This window comes from Python bivittatus, unplaced genomic scaffold, assembly GCF_059951505.1.
Source record: "Python bivittatus isolate LINGU-HERP-01145 unplaced genomic scaffold, Pbiv_v1 ctg000840_np1212, whole genome shotgun sequence".
NCBI classification, from domain to species: Eukaryota; Metazoa; Chordata; class Lepidosauria; order Squamata; family Pythonidae; genus Python; species Python bivittatus.
Window position 1 is genome coordinate 26,512,704 of NW_028277113.1, and position 19,827 is coordinate 26,532,530.

The 19,827-nt window shown below is 36.1% G+C and overlaps 1 protein-coding gene across 2 annotated transcripts in view; it reads left to right on the plus strand.

The window, feature by feature from the left end:
- Nucleotides 1-19,827, plus strand: part of RTTN (rotatin) — a 106,193-nt gene that overhangs the window by 37,591 nt on the left and 48,775 nt on the right. For both annotated transcript variants that reach the window (XM_088130579.1, XM_088130580.1), the window contains 10 exons: nucleotides 1,354-1,450; nucleotides 3,234-3,302; nucleotides 4,449-4,637; nucleotides 5,302-5,541; nucleotides 6,282-6,426; nucleotides 7,277-7,431; nucleotides 10,117-10,336; nucleotides 11,955-12,083; nucleotides 13,665-13,772; nucleotides 19,561-19,719. In XM_088130579.1, coding sequence (XP_087986705.1) covers nucleotides 1,354-1,450; nucleotides 3,234-3,302; nucleotides 4,449-4,637; nucleotides 5,302-5,541; nucleotides 6,282-6,426; nucleotides 7,277-7,431; nucleotides 10,117-10,336; nucleotides 11,955-12,083; nucleotides 13,665-13,772; nucleotides 19,561-19,719 — 1,511 coding nt within the window. The remainder of the gene's footprint in view (nucleotides 1-1,353; nucleotides 1,451-3,233; nucleotides 3,303-4,448; nucleotides 4,638-5,301; nucleotides 5,542-6,281; nucleotides 6,427-7,276; nucleotides 7,432-10,116; nucleotides 10,337-11,954; nucleotides 12,084-13,664; nucleotides 13,773-19,560; nucleotides 19,720-19,827) is intronic.

Here is a 19,827-nt window from a genome sequence, read left to right on the forward strand (position 1 = left end):
ATTGTGTGTTGCATTAAAATTATTTAATTTTGGAAGAAAGTAAATGGTCAGAGTAAGTTGAAAAATGTTTTGAAGTTCTGTAAGTTTATTGGAAAATAAGCTATACAGGCAGTCCTCACTTAATGACCCTAATTGGGGCCAGAATTTTTATTGTTAAGCAAAGTGGGTGTTAGGCAAAACATCACATGACTGTACCACTTAGCAACGGCAATTCCAGTAGTCCTGGTTACGGTTTTTAGGACAAGACTGTGCCATCATTAGGCAAGGACCTCACACTTCCCTGCCTTGCCATGCTCACCTCCACTTCAACTCCCCCTGCCTATCTTCCTCCCATCTCTGCCCTTTTGGCCACCCTGTTCTCTGCCACTGCTGCTTACCCCTGCTGTCCCCCATCGTCCCCAGCTGACCTTCACTGTCTTCTTCCTCCTGCTGCTGATGAGGTGCACCTGGCCAAGGCAGTTGCTGCCCCTTCGTGAGGCCACGTACGGCCTCCCTGAAGCCTCCATGCAGCCTTGTGAAGTGCGCGCAGCTGCCTTCGCCGGGGATGCCTTGTCAGCAGCAGGAGGAAGAAGACGGTGAAGGTCAGCTGGGGGGTGGGGGCGGCAGGGGTAGGTGGCAGCAGAGTGCAGACCAGCCAAAAGGGCAGAGATGGGGGAAGGCAGGTGGGTGGAGGAATTGAAGTGCACACTGCAGTTGTAAATGCAAGTGGGCTCCCAAGCACCCAAATTTTGATCATGTCATCACAAGGGCGCTGCAATGGCTGTAACTTTGAGGACTGGTTGTAACTTGTTCAGTGCCGTCGTACCTTTGAATAGTCACTGAATTAATTATCGTTAAGCGAGGGCTATATGTACTGTGTTTAATGGGATTTTCTCCTATTTTAATGTATTTAGACTTGCAGCATCCCTCTGTTTTCAGAAATTATTTTGTATATCTCACAACCACTTTCTCAATTCTACTTAATTTTTGAAACTGATTCTTCTTCCAAAAATTAATTAATTCTAGTTTCAACTGATTCTGATTTTTATGATCCCAACCCAACTGACTATAAGCCTTAATATTATGAGCTACCTGATTATTTGTTTTTATACCTTTGAATTAAGCAATTAAATGTGTCACAGCCTTAGGGGTGATACTTTTACAAGTATTTTATTTCCAAAAGCTGGATATGTTTGCATTTTCTAGCTTGCAGTTTTAGGAGCAACATTAATATTTCTCATATATCTTGTTGATGGATCACAGTTTAAGAGCAAATCCTAAATATTGATGTTCTTCTGAAATTTGGTATTTAGAACCTTGAAAGCTTTTATGCTGATTAGAAAAACAATGTAAATGTCTCTGTTCTGTTTTCAGTTGCGTTGATATTCCAAGATCATGGTGCTATCACGAGTGAAACAGCAATGTTACTTTGTCTACTACTTTTTGATGAAGCAGCAAGGAAAGAGATGTGGTAGGGTAATCTATAGTGATAGGTTCTGTGCTACTTCATTACTCTTCCGAGCAAACTATCCTTCTTAGTGCCAGCTACGATATATGTAAATTATAGGCAACACTTAGGGTTGTGCTTGTTTATCATGTGCGTATTCTCCCTCTCTCTCTTGTCTGTATTTATCAGACAGCAGGATATAAAACACTGGCTGATCATCTTCTTGCCTTTCATTATAGCACTATTTTAAATTAGATAGATACAAACTTGGTGACCTCCTGACATCTTTAAATAATCAAAAGCCCATCATTGCTAGAAATATAACTCAAACCTGCTTTTCTGCTCACATTAGAGGAAATGTTTCAGGACCTTTTTCCACAATAGTTCCATTGGCTACAAGGTGACTAATTAAGATGGGCTAATGTAATAAATGCGGAACAGAAAGCCGTGACAGATGTTTTCATCCTATGTTAATTGCTAATGGATTAATAACATTTTTTATAATAAAAACTCTTACAACAAAGGTATTGTTAAAGGTAGTATCCGTATTTTTAGTGATGGTGTTATTGCAAAATATTTTTGATAACATTATAATAACGGAACAGTAGTAAAGATATTCAAACTTATTTTATCTTTCCAGTCCTAAGAACAATATTTTAATCTTTTAGTTAAAATAGATTTGTTTTGGTTCTTATAGCTCTCTTTCTCACCTGAAAATTGGCGACCCTATTGTGGATAACCCTTCTGGGGTGATTGTTTCAAATGCTGGATTGCTTTTGGCAGACTTGGCTTTATGTTTTTTTTCAAGATCATTTATTTTTTAAGTGTTTTGTTGTTGCACCACCCTGAGTCATTTTTGAGAGGGCAGCTATACCTTTTATATAAGATTTAAAAGATTTAAAAAGTGATTTAAACATGACTTAAAAAAAAATTAAATTTGATTATTTAAAAATTTTGTCAGATGAAGACGTCCTAGCTCATTGCTTGCAAATGCTTCTGCTCTGTGCTATTATGTGGAAAGGGGTGCTGTGGGTGGGGCAGGAGGAAGTGACCCCATTTCAATGAGTGGTGAACAGTCTGGTCTTTCATGACCGGATAGCCATATTGTGATTCTCTATGTATTTCTTATAATCTGGGTCCTGCTTCCCCACTTTATCCTGCTGATATTGTAAGGGCTGAAGCTCATGCGATGGAAACCAGAAGTTCCCAGGCTAGAAAGAATCCTTATGTCAGTGTTTACCAGCAGCCTCCCAAGGCCATCAAAGGTTAGCTACATAGCCATTAAATCAGAAAGGTAGGAGGGGAAAAAAAGCCAAGTTTCAATTAGGGCAGTGTTTCTCAAACTTGATAACTTTAAGATGTGTGGACTTCAACTCCCAGAATTCCGCAGCCAGCCATGCTGGCTGGGGAATTCTGGGAGTTGAAGTCCACACATCTTAAAGTTTTCAAGGTTGAGAAACACTGAATTAGGGTTTTATAAAGGTTTTTGCTTCTTTGCACTGGAGCTAACAAATGTTCTGTGTGTATCAGGTGTCATTCTTATCTGAAATAAGGAGTCATGTCAAAGAGTCTTCTGCCAAAAGGAGCCAATTCCTCTTGGATTTATTGCTGAGCCCTGTTGTGAAGCCTGACAGACACAAAACAAAATTTACAGATTTCCTGCACTGCACCTTGAGCATTGCACTGTGTACTCATAATAGTGCTTAGCTAAAAGTATATGACACTTAAGGCATAAACTGATTAACACCTAGTGTTTTTTGTTTGTTTGTTTGTTTGTTTGAATGTATTTACTGGTTTGTTTATGCAGGGCTGATACTGTTTCCTGTGATTCGTCCAGCATTTCCCACTTCACCTTGCCTGTTGCTGTTGTAAGGAGGTAAGAGTTGTTATTATTCATATTAAGAGGTGCCCATGCAGAAATATTGATTTTTGCACTGTGAATGAAGTATTTTAAATAAAAAAGCTAGAAAGCCTTAATGACGTTTGAAAGAGCTTGACCCGGCAACATGATCACAGAGTCACTTTGTAGTGAGATGGGCAGTAACAAATTTGAAATATAAATAAAATAAATAAATAAAATAATAACACTTATCTACTTCTAGTTATAGTGGCTTTTGGTTTAGAAGTTTAACTAATACAGAATACGTATGACTGACAGTTTTTCTGTGTAGATGCTGTTGTGTTGTGGGTAAAATTCCAAGGGGATGTTTTTATTTATTTTTTTTAAAGAACCCTAAATGGATTAAATTCTCTTTATTCCACAAGTAGACTTTCATCTATCAGTGGAAGCTTCTTACCTTCTTTTATTTTGTCACAAATTATGATAGCAAAAGATTCAGTTGTGCTTCAATTAAAATATGAAAGCCATTTAGTGTATGTCATGGTGACTTTCCCATAATGATTTGTGTTGTTCCCTTCCACCAACATTACTAGACTGCTCAGGAATACTTGACTCTTATGTATTTTTCAAAGCAATGTTACACTTTTCAGTTTAAACAGATTTTTTTTTTCTTTTTGTTATTCTGTAACTAAGTTTCCCAATCTGGCATCAATCAAATACGGAGACACCAACTCGCAGAATTCTCAGCAATGATTGTGGTTATTTGAGCAGTCCAAAGTGACATAGTTCACGCATTAACCATAAGCCATGACTTGCAAAGCAGAATGTCTGTGTTCATTCATGCTGATGAAAATCAAACAAGCTGCAGTTATGGCTTAATGTGATGTGGTACTATTTGTTCTAGATGTAATTCAAGGCTCTGCAAAGAAAAGTGATTTCTAAACTAGATTCTAGTTTATGGTCTAAGATCATCTGATGTTACAGAATTGAATGATGTTAAGTAGATGTAGGGACTGTTAGTATCTTGAACAGGAAATCACTGTATATTCCATGTAAGAGTAGTATGTAAAGAAATATTTCAAAAGTCTTAAGCCATGACTATTTGTAATTAAATAGTGGCCAATACAAATTTAGTTCTCAGAAAACAGCATTATTTCAATTTTTCCGTTTTTATTCTTACAGGTATCATCTTCCTATCAAAGTCTCTGCACATCATGCTGTCAGTCCTAATTCAGTGGTGTTACCATTTTCTTGTGAACTCTGGGCCTCAAAACATGTGTCAGACATGCTAAAAATGGCTTGGAACTTGTCTTGGTTCCATGGAGCAGATAATTTATTTGCACTCACCAGTTATGAGACAGCAGCTGAACAGTAAGCTATTCATTTTGTTGTTCCAGCTCTAAGATTTCTTCCAATTTATATTTAACAAAGAGCAACATTGACTTAGTTTTGGGACTTTGTGTCTTTATTTTAGGGGACTTGGAAGTTTTTATGTGTGTGTTTTAACAAATGGCACCTACCATAAAATACTGAGCTCCATTTGGGAATAGAGTTGGGAAACTGTAACTCTCTAACTAAAATTGGACTTCAAATTCTGTCAGCTCCAGCCAGCATGATTAATGATCGGGGACTAAGGAAGAGTCCAATAATGTCTTGAGGCCAGGGATTCCTAACAAAGTTTCCAGCCAGCGACCCATCCTCCAAATAATTAACAAGCTGTAAGATTTTTTCCCTATCCTTAGTTTTTCCTTAAACTTTCCATAGCTTCTAATCTCCATTGGGCATATTTTGGGGATACTGTTTATGTATCCTGGAAACTTAGGAAAAACACTGTGTGAAAGATTTCTTCATTAATTGCCCCTTAGACCAAGAAGACAAATACTATTTGAAGGTTCCAAAACCCAAAAGATAAAACTTTAAATTAATGTGATGAAAGAAGAAAAACATAAATATAAATTGAGATGCTTTATTAGTTGGTTATTTTTAAACAAACCCATTAGTTATCATTTTAATGTTCATGTTTTTAAAATTCCAGATTTTCCAACACATTAAAGCTCTCTTCAGAAGATATTATTATCCTGAAGCTAACATGTGCAACCTTCGGTCTTCAGGATTGTCTTAATGCCATCATTCAAGCAGCATCCCACAGGGAAGTTAGGGCTGCTGTCACAAGAATGAATTTTTATATTCTGAATGATAGGCTGGCATTAATGTGCAGCAGTAGTCCTTGTGGAGCCACTTTCAAGTCCTTGGCTTGGCAAACAGCATTAAGCAGGTTAGTGTGTAAGTACAAGGTACCCAGCTGACTACAAAGCCATCTGTCACTGTAGGTTTAGCTCTGAAACTTTTAAGATAGCCACTTTCTTTAGAATCTTCCTGAGAGTTTTCCATAGCAACGAATACCTTTGAAAGTGGTAAATCAGTTGTGTTTAGCAACCAAGAAGGAAGGAGGTTTTCACATTCATAGGGTGGCTAAGCATAAAGCAGTGCTACAAAACATGTTTAGCAGAGAGTCTCCCTTCTCTCTGCCCTTTTGCTCTTCCCATTGTAAGTGGTGCATTCATCTCCTTGCCAGAATATGGTGAGGAATGCTTAGATCAGTGAGACATTTGCTTTTGGTAATTTTCAGGCTGTCTGATTTGTATATAGAGATGGTTCACGGAGGCCAAATGCATAAGGAATGGGGAGAAAGATAACGGCAATAAAACTTCTTTGACCATTCCTTTTGCTATGAATTTTCTGATATTCTGTTTCATGGTTGAACTTTTTGATTTTTATTATCTTAAAAAAAAAAAACTCTTGCATTCAACTGCTTTGTATTCCTGACATTTACATTTAGCATTTTTTCTGATCTATGATTGTAATAAAAGATTTTGATTTTACATTTAGCATCAGTATATTGCTATTTTCAATCTCTTATCTTCATATTTCCAGCAAGCGACATTGATTGTGCAATACTAGTGACAGCTACGGCTACGTAATGACATGTACAATATTATGGTTTTTACATAATAGGTTTCTTCAGGTGCTTCCAGCTTCTTCAGAGGATGAAAAACTTTTGGCTGATGTCATATGTTTTTTAAACAAGTTTCTGAAGGAACAGAAGAATATTTCAGAGGTTGAACACATAAAATGGATCCTGGACATAGTCCTGAAGCATGTAAGGGCCTTGAGTAACACTGGATTTCAACAGATTATGTATTTTTCATATATGTACAGCTCTGTAACATTACACGTCTCAAAAGGCTCTTTATTCTTCTCCATCCTGGACCATGTGTGAATAGTAAGAAGTATAAGGAGGGGTAGTTTTTTTTCTTTGCTATCTTTTTTATTTTTAGATGGAGCTCTCTAAACTAGGAGGTGGCAACTACTTCCCACAGTATGGTCTAAAATCCTGGCCCTGCCTACTGGAGTGAATTGGAGGAGCAATCCACTCCAGAAGGCCGTCTATCCTGTGCAGAAAAAGAACCTTTGCATTGCTCTGTTATCTTGTATAAATGTTGTTGCACAAGAACTTACCAGAAGATTGTTCAACAACAAGAAGCACATGAGATTAGAAACAATCATGTTTTTCCCAATAAAAATTGATTTGAGATCAGGAGAAATATATGCTTGCCACAGAATAACTATTACAACAGGAAGTACATTTGAATGTAGTTCACAAAAAGAAAACTGTCCTCAGAAACTCACTACATCTAGAAGGCCAAGGAGTCAGTGCCACTTAATAAACCCTTTGATAAATTCGTCCTGTTTCTGCCAGGAAACACTTATCACCTGGTTGCTTGAATTTTTGTATTATTGAAATTAGTTTACTGAATAACATGCATACTCTGTTATGCAGCATATTCATTCTGTATAAATTGTTAAGAAAACATATTCTTAAATAGCTTTTTTCTAGTTTGGCAAAAGCATATCAACTGCTAGTTTCAACATGATTTTTTTGCTCTATTGGAGATTAGGAAATGAAATAATTGTTCTATTCTGACATTATGCTCTGATCTCCTGTGCAGAATCCAAAATCTCTACTAGATCTTGTGGTACAGCCAGAATCTCAGGCACAAGATGAAGTTGATGACCTAAAGACTGCTGTAAGACAACAACTGCAGAAAGAATTGATTGCTTTCTTTAATACACTTCTGCTCAGGTTCATGTCTCTTACTGACAGGTATGGCATAAATTGAGATGCCCAGCAATATAAATCATTAGTATAATTATTTGATTCTTAAAGTGCTTCAGCCTTTTAATATGTAGAAGATGGTAACCAGGAATAAGGCTTTTTGGAAGATCTCCTGGTTAAGACTTACCTGAAGTACTATATATAGCAGGGGTGCAAGACCTGATGGTCCAGAACCACATGCAGCCTCCTCAAAGCTTAATTATAATCGCAGGAGTCCTTCAAAAGGTTCCTGTTGAACAGTCAAGTTTAATGTAACAGAAGGAGGAAATCATTAAATCTTATAAACTCTGTTTAATTTAGATTTTAATTCAAAAATTCAAACAAATTTATTTGCTAATTGTTGATATCTGCATTTAGGCACCTGCTTTAAAAATTGTTAATTTAAGACCTTTGGTTAAGCAAAAGTCCTCCAGTAGTTGTGTCAGTGCTATTTCTGCTTACCTCCATCTTCTTTATGGACTACTACTTGCCAGAATTTTTAGTTCCTTGTGTTTTGTTGTGAGGGGGACTTGGTCAATGTCCCATTTTTCATTTCTATTGCTGAGGATTTTGTTTTGCTTCACTTTTTTTTTCATAAGAACTTTATTAAGTTATAAAAAGCATAAAGATAAAAGCAAACAAGAACTAATAATCAAGGAGAAAAGTAAAGAACAAGAGAATTAGAAATAAAGAAATAATATAAAAGTGATTGAAAGTAAAGAAAAGGGAAGAAAGAAAAAAATTACAAAAAGAATAACTTCCAACTTCTTATACAGCAGATATATATAATAACTTCTTACTCTAAAACTACATCTTAACACATATTTTGTATAACCCATTTATTTAACTAATCATCAAATTCATACATCATAATTTCATTTTTTTCTGTCTCCTGCAAAAAGTCCAAAAAGGGCTTCCAATTGGCATTAAAGTTAGTGGTTTTTTTCTAAGCTAAGCTGTCAGTTTGGCCATCTCAGCTAACCATCATCTTCACCATCCATTCTTCCATTGTAGATAATGTCGAGTCTTTCCACCTTTGAGCTTATAAAAGTCTAGCTGTAGTTATCATATATAAAAACAAAAATCCGTGAGCTTTTTCCAATTGTTTATCCATCAGTCCCAAAAGGAAAGTTTCTGGTTTTGACTGTATATTAACCTTCAAAATCTTCCAAATTAATGTATGAATTTGGGTCCAAAATTTTTTAGCCTTATTATATGTCCTCCAAAGATGATAAAAAGTCCCTTCCTGTTGTTCACATTTCCAACACATGTTTGAAACCCTTTTGTACATTTTTGATAATCTTTCTGGTGACAAATACCATCTATACACCATTTGATAGAAATTCTCCTTCAAATTATAACACAGTGTAAATTTTAATCCTTTCATCCGCATATTTTCCCATTGTTCCATTTGTATATTATATCCAAAATTTTTAGCCCATTTTATCATACAATCTTTAACTTGTTCATCTTCTGTTTCAAATCTCAACAAAAGCTTATACATTTTAGTAATGTTTTGCTTCACTTTTGTGCATAATATAGATTTTCAAAGTAAATAAAATGTTGTTAAATAGCTTGAAAAGTTGCTTTTGGAGGCCGTACTTCATGGATCAGTTACTACCTTTGTTTGTAGAAAAAGGTTTTGCTGCTGAATTCAAACTCATCTTTGTGAAGCTAATATAAAACTCATTGTCACAAAACTTAGGTTTTACAAAAGATTTCCACGCATGTTCTAGGACAGAACTGTTACTTCTCTGTTCGCTGAAGGGCTTTTTATAAAACTTTTGAGAAGTTTCAGGACTCTGCGGAAACCAACTTGAATACTGTTGATCTCAATAAGAAGAGCTATGGAAAAAAGTAAGCCAGGCATCTTGAACTAAAGTCTGTATGGTTATGGTTGAATTGCAAGACCTTAAGGACTATTGCCCTAGTTGGACAATGTGGTGCATCATTGGCACTGTTTGTCCTGATCCACCTTACGTTCTGCTTTATGTCTTGTATGTTTTCCTTGAGGTTTTCAAATTTATGAAGACGATATTAATTTAGAAATTCATCTTCATCATCTTATTCTGCCTTTTGAAAGCAATCCACTACATTAAAATATATAATTATTCTTTAGGATTTGACATATTCATTATAACTCTGTTACTTTACATCAGCCTGAAGTTTTTATAGGTGATACAGACAGGAATACTGAATGCCTTTCCAATATCTTCACATTTTTCTTAGACATCAGCTCTAGAAGTATCTTTATTGTGGCCAAATATTTGCTGCAGTCTTTCCATTCTGTTATTATCTCCAGTCTAACTCCCATTCTTCCTTCTAGCCTAAGTCTAAGTTAAAATATTTTCAGCCGTGGATGTAAATAATCATTACTGCCATGTAATCAATACTGCCAATTAACATATCATAAAACTTTTGTTTGTTTGTTTTTTTGTGCCTTCGAGTCAATGTTGACTCCTGGTGAATGCCTGGACAAATTCTTGCAGTTTTCTTGGCAAGATTTCAGAAATGGTTTGCTATTGCCTGCTTCCTAGGGCTGAAAGGGTGTGACTGACCCAAGGTCATGCAGCTAGGTTTGTGCCTAAGGCGGGACTAGGGCTCACACTTTCTGGTTTCCAGTCTGATGCCTTAACCACTACACCAAACTGGCTCTCTAATACAATATTTTACCATCTTCTATATTTTTTACAGGAAAGACTTAGAACTTACTGGATATTTCCGAACAGAACTAGCCTTGAAACTTCTGCAGTATTTGCCAGTAACAGATGCCCCTCATTTCTATGGATTACCTTCCTTGGAAAGAACACTAAGTGGTATGGTTCATGTCACTGCACTCCCAGGCTGGAGTTCATACTCTGTCACAATGGATCCATTCACAATTTGCAAGAAATACTTAGCTGGGCTTCTTGAGGTAAATGAACAGTGAATAACTTTTGTGTGACTGGGCAATAAAAACAGTGGATTGACTTGGAAGTGTCCTTCTGTAAGCAAAATGCTTGATGCTCCAGCCAAGATTTCATTAGAGAGAAGGGGAACAGGTTCCACAATTGGAAGTTTCTTTAGGGAGCTCATCTTTTGTACTGGATTTTGTTTACTAGTATCTAGCCCAAAGTCTATTTTTTTGCTTTTAGTAATTGAAAGGGAACTTAAAAATATATTGTATAGTATTTTACCAGGTTCTAGTCAATGAATAGTTTCATCACTAAATGTTATTTATGCACACCTTTCACTACTGCAGGATGCAAATATGTGTCTGATGCTAATTTTGGAAAATGCGCTTGTCATATAGTAGTTAAAAGCCATTTTTACCCCTTTGGACATGAATCAGAAAATAGCATATTGGATATTATTTTTAAATAGCTTCCATATTACTTGGTTAATTTCTAAAAAACAAAAACCTAATTCTCAGATCATTTCCTTTGTGAGAGCGCCACAAATGGGCTCTAACTTGCATTTTAACACAGATCCCAGCAGAGTGGAATATTTTTAAGTGTTGTTATATATCATTTAAATATTATATGTTTGTCACTAGGTTAAACAAAATTACAGTTGAAAAAAGACCTGGAATATCATATGTGTAATTAGTAAGAAAAAGATCTCCCTGTTGGACTACAATCTAAATGAGAGATCAGAAAAGAATTACAACATGACAAGAGATTTTGTAGCAGTTTTTAGTTTAGTATACTTAATTGCCATAAAATGAGTTAGGGGACAGAGTGAATTAGCTTTCTGCAATGATCATTCTTCTTGTCAGACACATTTCCTGTTATACCTGTTACCTGTTGCTTAAAAATAACCGAAACGTTAATACAGAAATTCTTTATCACATCTAATTTGAGTTGTTGAATGGTATGCAGAGTTTAGTAAATGAATTAAAGGATAGTTTGATAGCTTAGTTTGATAGCTTAAAGAACCAGAATAGAAATATCACACCCCAGATCTTTAGATAAGACATCATGTAGGCATAATTCTTTCAAACGAAATACTATCTCTCACAGGTTATATCATCCAATAGCTATCAGCTCTTTAGGACTTTATTAAAATTCTACAGGCTTTTAAACTCTTTCTTTTTTTGCATATCCCCAAAGTGACAGAATTAATACATTTTTGCATCTTACATCTGGCCAGTGCCCAGGAGGGACAGAATTAATAATTGCTGAATGTATGCATTGCGAGAGTAGAAGCTATTTTCAGATTCAGAAAGAACAGAATGGAATCTGCATGTAAAAGAAGTTTCATTTCCCCAAGCGACCCTCTGCACCTCCTCAAAACTGTTCCAGAGTGGACTGAAACCCACTCTCCAACCCCAAACAGAAGCAATAATATAGTATAATCACCTTGGACGTAGTTTACTCTATGTGCATGAGAAAGGAGCAAGGTTTATAATGTTCATAAACCAGTTTTGAAAAACACAGCATACATGTAGTAAAGCTATAAACTTTAAAGCTACAATCTTTGAGTGTCGATAAGCTGATATTTGTGACAAAGTTGTGATGTCATTGATCAGTGTTTTTTGCCTCTCCTTCCAGGTCATCTCATCTTTTTATGTTGAATGGGGAGGCCATGCCATGTCTTTCATGGGGAAAGGAGTTACCAAGAGTGCTGTTCTTTGTTTGCTTCACTTGTCCCATGAAATGAGCGTTCAGGCTCTAGATGGGGTAGGAAAATGATAAGACAAAGTTCTCTCTGTCTTGGATTACTGCATTGTTTAGTATCACTTTTTTTGCACCTCAGTGCTCATGATATTATTTTTATATTTCAGCATGAATATTTTGTTGTTGGGTCCTTGGTAAGACAGTTTCAAGCGGGAACATTTAATATCTAAGAAGGACCGTTGCCCTCAGTACTGATGGCTGACTAGATCAGTGTTTTTCAACCTCGGCAACCTTAAGACGTGTGGACTTAAAGTTCCACACTTGCTGGCTGGGGAAGTCTGGGAGTTGAAGCCACACGTCTTAAAGTTGCTGAGGTTGAGAAACACTGATCTAGAGTAATGTTTAAAATAACATATCTAGGTTATATGCCTAGATACTTAAAAAGAGCTTGGAATTGACTGGTTGGTAATTTTTAGCTTTTTTTTTTTCTTTTTCACCTGTATAGAGTGACATTTTTTTTTGAACGCATAGCAGTTTATTGTAATTGTCCACTGTATGCATTCAATGGAATAAAGGCCAACACATATATAATTTAGAATTTAATTGTGCAATATTTGATCAGTTTGTGGATCTTGTATGCTTATATGCAAATGAAATCTCCGTTCTCCTAGTAGACACCCGCATCTATTTGCGTTGATGCTATATTATAACACAAATATGAGTATTCTCTGACCTTTGGGCCATATGTGGGCCTCTATCTAATATCAAAACGCATCTATCAGTGATCAGTCAAGACTTCTAGTAAGAGTTATGTGTTCTTCCAGCTTTTTGCTAGTGGGAAGGAGAAGAGGTTGTCAAAAAGAGAAGTGAACTGATATCTTCATCCATTTTTTACTCTGCTTTTGTCCCACTGAACAAGTAACCATCATCATTTCTCAGGACTGTGACTTTGCTCCAAAAAAACAAAACAAAATGGTGTCCATAATTGTTGGGAGGAACTGAAAATGAGGAGAAGAATGAGAAGAACAGACCCAGAAATTAAGGTTTTCTCCAGTAAAAATTTCCAGAAACCTTTTAGATAAAGGTTTTTTGTTCAGTTTCAGCTATTTCCTGCAGAGAACACACTGTAAGGATTCTTCTCCAAGGCTAGATGAAGTAGAGTTAGTTATATCCCTATAAAGGTGTACACTGTATTTTCAGTTTTATATTCTGTATTCCTTAGGTATTTAAATGTATATTCAGTCTAATTTAATGAACAATGACATTTAATAAGAGCTGAACCTTAGTGTTACATTAGCATTACGTTTTCACACATTTATAACTTCATATATAAAATGCGGTTTTGCAAGGGAAGAGAACAAGTCCTGGTTTTATTTTTACTTTCATTTTTCATAACTTTACTGGATTATAGGGTGACCTTTTTCACTGTGCGGTGCTTTTATCTTTACAAAACATACTAGTGTTCTCTTGTGCCTTATGTATGTTATTTAAGTGCTAGCTTAGGATATGCATTTCACTGACTCAAAAAGTTCATAGGTTTAAATGTTGGAAAATATACAAACAGTTTATAGTATATAAAAACTGATTTCAGAAAGAATCAAAATGTTGTTCATTTGGTTTTTAACAGAAATATTTCCTTCTTAGGACTGGGTTTCTCTCTGGTACTTGCCATATGATAACCGTGAAGAACAAGCTCAGTTTCGACAAGGCTTAGCATGGCTTATTCCATTATGGGTAGATAGAGACCCTGAGGTTAGTAAAATATTGCATATTTTTCCATTGCCATGGCAAGAGAACTGCTGTTCCCCTAGTGAAAGTGTGATTTACCAGCTTGGCTCCCAGCCTTGATGCTGCAGAGGTAGGAAGTAATGACCTTAGCAATTGTGTGGTTATTTCTTGATTCAGCATCAAGCTTGGAAAGAATTTTAGATAGTTTGGTCATTATTTTGCTGTTCATCAGCACCACAACTACATAGAATACAAAGGAGAAAACTTCTTTATGCCTTTTGCAATTCCAAAAAAAGGAGGGGATTATCCCTAACTTTTCCTGGATATACAGCGTCAGATTCATGCCAATAGAGGCAGGATCTTTTTAAACACAACTGATGTCTGATCATTTTCCTTGGAATTCTATTGTTCACAATAAATATACTTCCCCACAGAACCTTGAGTTTATATGCATAGGACTTTTTTTCTCACTCTTTCATTGACATATGCAAGAATGATTATTAATAAGCTAAATTCATCAAGCTGCTTTTTTTCTTTCAGTCTTGGATTTTTGAAATATCTGAAATGTGAATGGGCTGCATCTAATAGTTCCCAGTTAACAGAAGATTTTAGTCTTTGTAAAGAGACCTAAGAAATGATCCACTGGGTCTTAAAATATTTAAATAAAGTTGTTTGCTGTGTCATAGGCCTCACTCAATTGTGAGATGCTTTTCCTTTTTTTTTTTTTATAAATGTTTTTTTATTTTTACAACAAACACAAAACATACATGAACAAACAAAAACATAAAAAGGCATAAAAAAAGCATCTTCCATTTTATACCGTGTGTCAACCAGTTACCAACTCGTTGGTGCCCCTTTCATAATCTTAAATTCTCATATCATCTATTCAAAATATACTTGTATACTTATCAATAAACAATTATTAATCATTCATAGCTAATCTATAGAATCATTTATTACAAAAAATTTTAACTTTCAATAGGATTAGTAATACATTTTCATCTATCGATTATATGTGTATATATATAATAGTTAATATCAAATTTCTATTATAAAATTTCCTAATCCATTACATTACTATATTTTCTCATCTAATCATTAATAAAAACAAATCCCGTGTCATATAAAATTACTTATCTTCTTACTCTAATATCAAATCTCAATTTAACTCATCTCTGCACATTCCATAATTTTCAATAACTTCCTCCTGCATAAGTACTTTTTAATTTTTCAAATTCTTAAAAGTTACAGTTCTAACCAGTATCAGTTACAGTATCAGTTACGGTTCTAACCAGGTTACAGTTCTAACCAGATTCTTCACTACATGTTTCAACAAAAATGTCTCTAGTTTAAAATCTATATGTTACTATATTCAACCATGTATAAATTTTATTCTAATATCTTAAGATATTAAGACAATCAAATACAATTTTTAACTATACATCTCAGATTTATACTTTATTCCAGCGCTTGCATAATTTTGAGTTCACCCTTTTCATTCAATATCCCAAAATATCTAGCTGTTTATTCCTTTTTCTATGTTATTGGATAAGAGAAAGCAATAATAAATGTCCTTTCAAACATTCTGCTTTTTAAAGCTTCTGTCAGTTCCATCATTGTTGTATTCCCCTCGTTTTTTCTTTAAACATCTGAAGTAGTTTCTTTCAATATTGTTTTACTTCTTCTTTTTGTGCATTCTCTTAATACGATTTTCCATTATAATCTTGTATAATCTTTTTCTCACCCTCAGTGCCAAGAACAAGTCTGATCCTCTTCATTTATCAGTTGATTAACCCTTTTAATTCTCAGTTTATAGGCCTCACAATAATTCTGTTTAATGCTTCTGATTTCTTGTACTATTTCTTCCTTTTCCATTGATCCCGTTTTATGTTTAATTAAGTCCATTTTAGCTTTAATATCTTTTTTTCTTTTTTCTTTTTTTTGCGGGAATTTCTGCAGCTCTTCTTCCAGTTTTTTATAGTCATCCTCGATAGTTTAAAGATCTTTTTCTGCATTGTGTTTCTCGTATAGTCTATTATCTTGATAAACCTTCATTGAGTCAAAGGATTCTTTATCTTTGTTCTTGCCAAAAATAAGAGAAAAAAAGAAGCAAAAGGAGAAAAAGAAAAGAAAAAAGAAAAAAAAAAGGAGAGGAGGGGAGAGACTAAGTCTCTTTAAAAAAAATCCAACTGGGAGGGGGGAATGGAGAGCAAAGCAGACCTTCTAGCAGAAAAAAGAGCTACTGCCACTAATCAAGGCTCTTGTGACTAGCTCAAACTTTCCATCTTGATGTTTTCAAAATCGCTTTCAACTCCACTTTCTTGTTTATAGTTACGGATGGCACCTGTATAAACATGCACATCCCACTATCTTTTTAGAAAGCACAGAGTCCTTGAGCATGCGTCACAATGAAAGGAAAAAAGCACTAAGTCGCGCCTCTAGATGGCAGTGCAACTTTCTTTCATTTACTTTCTCTTAACTCCACTTTCCCCATTTCAAAATCAAAAAGTATAAATTTCTTATAACAATAAAGAAATCTTAGTAAAAAAAAAAAGGCTTAAAATAAAGAGTTATTGAGTATTAAAAAGAAAAAGCCAATCCAGTTAAAAATATATTTTTTTAAAAGAAAAACATCTTGTCAATTCCACTAAAAAGGGAAAGTTGAAAAGAAATTTTTTTTCCCCCTTCTTTTTTTATAAGGTTCAATCTCGCCGCTTAATCCACTTTTCTTCACTTTTAAAAATCTCTTTAAGTTACTTAAGGTGTTCTCTAAAAATAGTTGAATAATAAAAATCCATCTCACCCAGTTGACACCCCTCTCTTCCTTCTTCCGTTGGAGCTGTCCCGGCTTTCGCAGCCATTTTTGGCTGGCTCTCCTCCGCCGGCTTCAAGAGCTTCTCCTGGGATCAATCTGGGACTTGCGGCGTCCCTGAGATCCGCGGGACACGCCCTTTACGATCGCCATCTCTTCGGGACAGCTTAGGTCCATCGGGACCGTCCAGGGGAGGAGATATCAGCTGCGATCCTGGGAGCCCAGGATCGCCCGCCGTATCGCCGCGACGCCAGCTCCGCCCTCCGAGATGCTTTTCCTTTTTATCTGGGGTAGTTAGATGAAGAATCAGAAGTCTGCAACATAGTCACCATTATGATCAAATTGTAAATTGTTTTGGCAGCTGGATAAAACTGGAAGGCAGATGTTTGCCTTATGTGCAGAGATTAGCATACAAGATGGTACGGCTTGAAAATGAGAACTAAAATTAGATAGAAATTATTGCTTTGCTCTGCTCTAATCTAACTTTCTCTGGAGCACAAGAGTCTTCTCTTCATTGTGTTTTGTCTCACATCATTTAACAGCCTCATCTATATAGGCTGTTAAAGTGTGTATCTACCTACACATACATGCATACACCATTCCATTGTATGTGTGGGTTGGATGTTGGGTTTTTAATGTGGTCTTTAGTACTGAAAACGTCTGTGGGTAAGTTGAACTTGAGAGAAAAAAAGGAAGGCACAATTGGTGGAAAATAGCCATTATTGTAGCCAAATAATTACAGTAAGTATAAAAGTGGAAGGGCCTGGATGCAATAATCTTGACTGTTCCAAAGTTATATTGCCAATTTATAAGCTAAGATGGCAGTTGGAAGAATAGCTGTTCTAATGGCTTCTTTCTTTTCTCTGTGCAATGTTGTTTACTCGTTAAGTCGTGTCCGACTCTTCGTGACCCCATGAACCATATTGCGTCAGGCCTTCCTGTCCTTCACTGCCTCCCTGAGTTTGCTCAGTTTCATGCTCATTGCTTCAGTGATGCTATCTAACCATCTCGTCCTCTGCCGTCCTCTTCTCCTTTTGCCTTCAATCTTTCCCAGCATCAGGGTCTTCTCCAAAGAGATCAACATGAAAAATATGAATTACAGAACAAAAGCCTATTTTCTGCTAATGGTAGATTACCTATTGTTGGAATAGTCATCTTGCATATTATTGCTGTAGCACAGGCCAGCCACCTCTCTAGTAGGTAGAAGTACATTTGTTCATCTTAAAATGCCTTTTAGAAATCTCCCATATGTGGGAATATATCATTGTTCCCAAGGAAAGAAAAAGCATACCTTCCTTTTTCTTGTACCATTGTTTTCACAAGCCAACAATGCTATCCTTTGCTAGTTTTGTTGAAATGTCACAGGAAAAAACTGTTGACATGGTAAAGGATATGAGAATTTGTTGTGAGCTCTTTTGTTCTTAGCATTCTTTGGAGGCTGCATGGAGGTGGAATTGATATGGACTTAATTTGATGGAGCACCACTTCATAATCCTTGCTTAACCATGGTAATTGGGACCAGAATTGTGGTCGCTAAGTGATGTCATAAAGCGCAATGTCAGATGACCACATCATTTAACAACTGCAATCCCAGCAGTCCTCACTGCTGTTGTTAAGCGAGCACCTTGTGTGACTGCAACTTGTGACTTCCTGCCAGCTTCCAACAAGCAAAGACAATGGGGAAGCTGGTAGGAAGTCGCAAGTCCCAGATGGCTCGCAAGCAGGCTGGCAGGCAGGTGAGTGCTATGGAGTGTGGGCGGGGAAGGGGGTGCTGTGGCACTGCAGGCAGGTGGGGGAGGGGATGCTGTGGTGCCACATGAGTACAGGCAGGGGAGGTGTGTACATGTGCTACGGAGTGCAAGTGAAGGGTGCTGTGGGCAGGTGCACACTATGGAGTATGAGATCCATAGTGGGCTCCTCAGGAGAAAAAGCAGTAGGAGAGACTTGTGACCTTCCCTGCCGGCTTCCCCATTGACTTGCTTTGCGATCCCCATTGATTGCTGGCTTTGTGATCACATGACTGTGGGTTGCTACAACTCTCATAAGTGTGAGCCGGTTGCCAAGTGCCCAAATCATGATCATGTAACCATGGGAGTGCTGCCACAGCTGGAACTTCAAGAACTGGTACCACTTGTTCAGCGCCGCCACAACTTGAACAGTTGTTGAATGAGTGGTCGTTAACCGAGGAATACTTGTATTGCTTAACACATTAAAGAGTTGGATGCTATGTTAAAATAATATATGCACAGTTGAACAGGATTTTTTAAAACAGCTTCTATTGAGAAATGTAAGAACAACAAGGTTCTGTGTATTTTTATGATTTATTGTGACATAAACCAGCTTCCCCAATCTAGTATAACTTCCAAAATTCCTGTCCAGCAAAGTTGATGATAACTAATCATGGATTCAAGTGTGTTTCATTAGATAAAGTTGCCATTTTCTGTCTTCTTTCAAGTTCCAGTGTATAAAATGTTTTCATTTATAAGATTGTCAGATTCAGAAATACTTTTTTGCTGTTTTAATCATACTGTGGGGGGAAGGGAAAAAGAGAGAGAAAATCAATTTAATTTACTGAGATCAGATTTTAAATTTGGATCTTTTTTATTCATTTGGGTTTAGGATGAATAGTTTTGACTTCATGTGTATGTGCTACTGTAGTTTTATAGGAAAATGATTAGTTTCTTAGTGTTTGAAAATATTTATCCTAGAAGACTTCATGTGTGGATTAAATTAAATCCATAAATTAGGGCTTCCTGAAAATGCATGTTTAATATTCAGCAATTAGATTGAGGCAAATAATTCAAAAACCACACTATTTAATCAATTCTTAATTTGAATAGACACTTATAAATCATCCACATGCTATATAAAATGTATTGAGAAGTCTGGCGGGAAGATAAGTTTTAATGTATAAATTGCAAGCCGCCCAGAGTTGTGCTTTAAGATGAGCAGCCACAGAAATCTTTAAATAAATTTAATGTGATTTGTTGTTGATATTAGGTAAAGTTCACTTCACTTGCAATAGGATCGGCACTTACATCACTAGAAGTGGGCTGCTTTGCTTTAGCAGAAAGTTGCCAGAACATATCAGGAGGATTATGGGGAACTGTAATTAACATCCTTCTGGACACATCTGAATGCAGCATGGTGCGAAGAGAGGTTTGTAAATCCTACCAACTGTAAAAATGGGCTTTCAAATAATTATGACTTGATATTGTCATGGGTTTAATTAAGTGCCTACATCATTTATCTAGAAGACTGTAGACT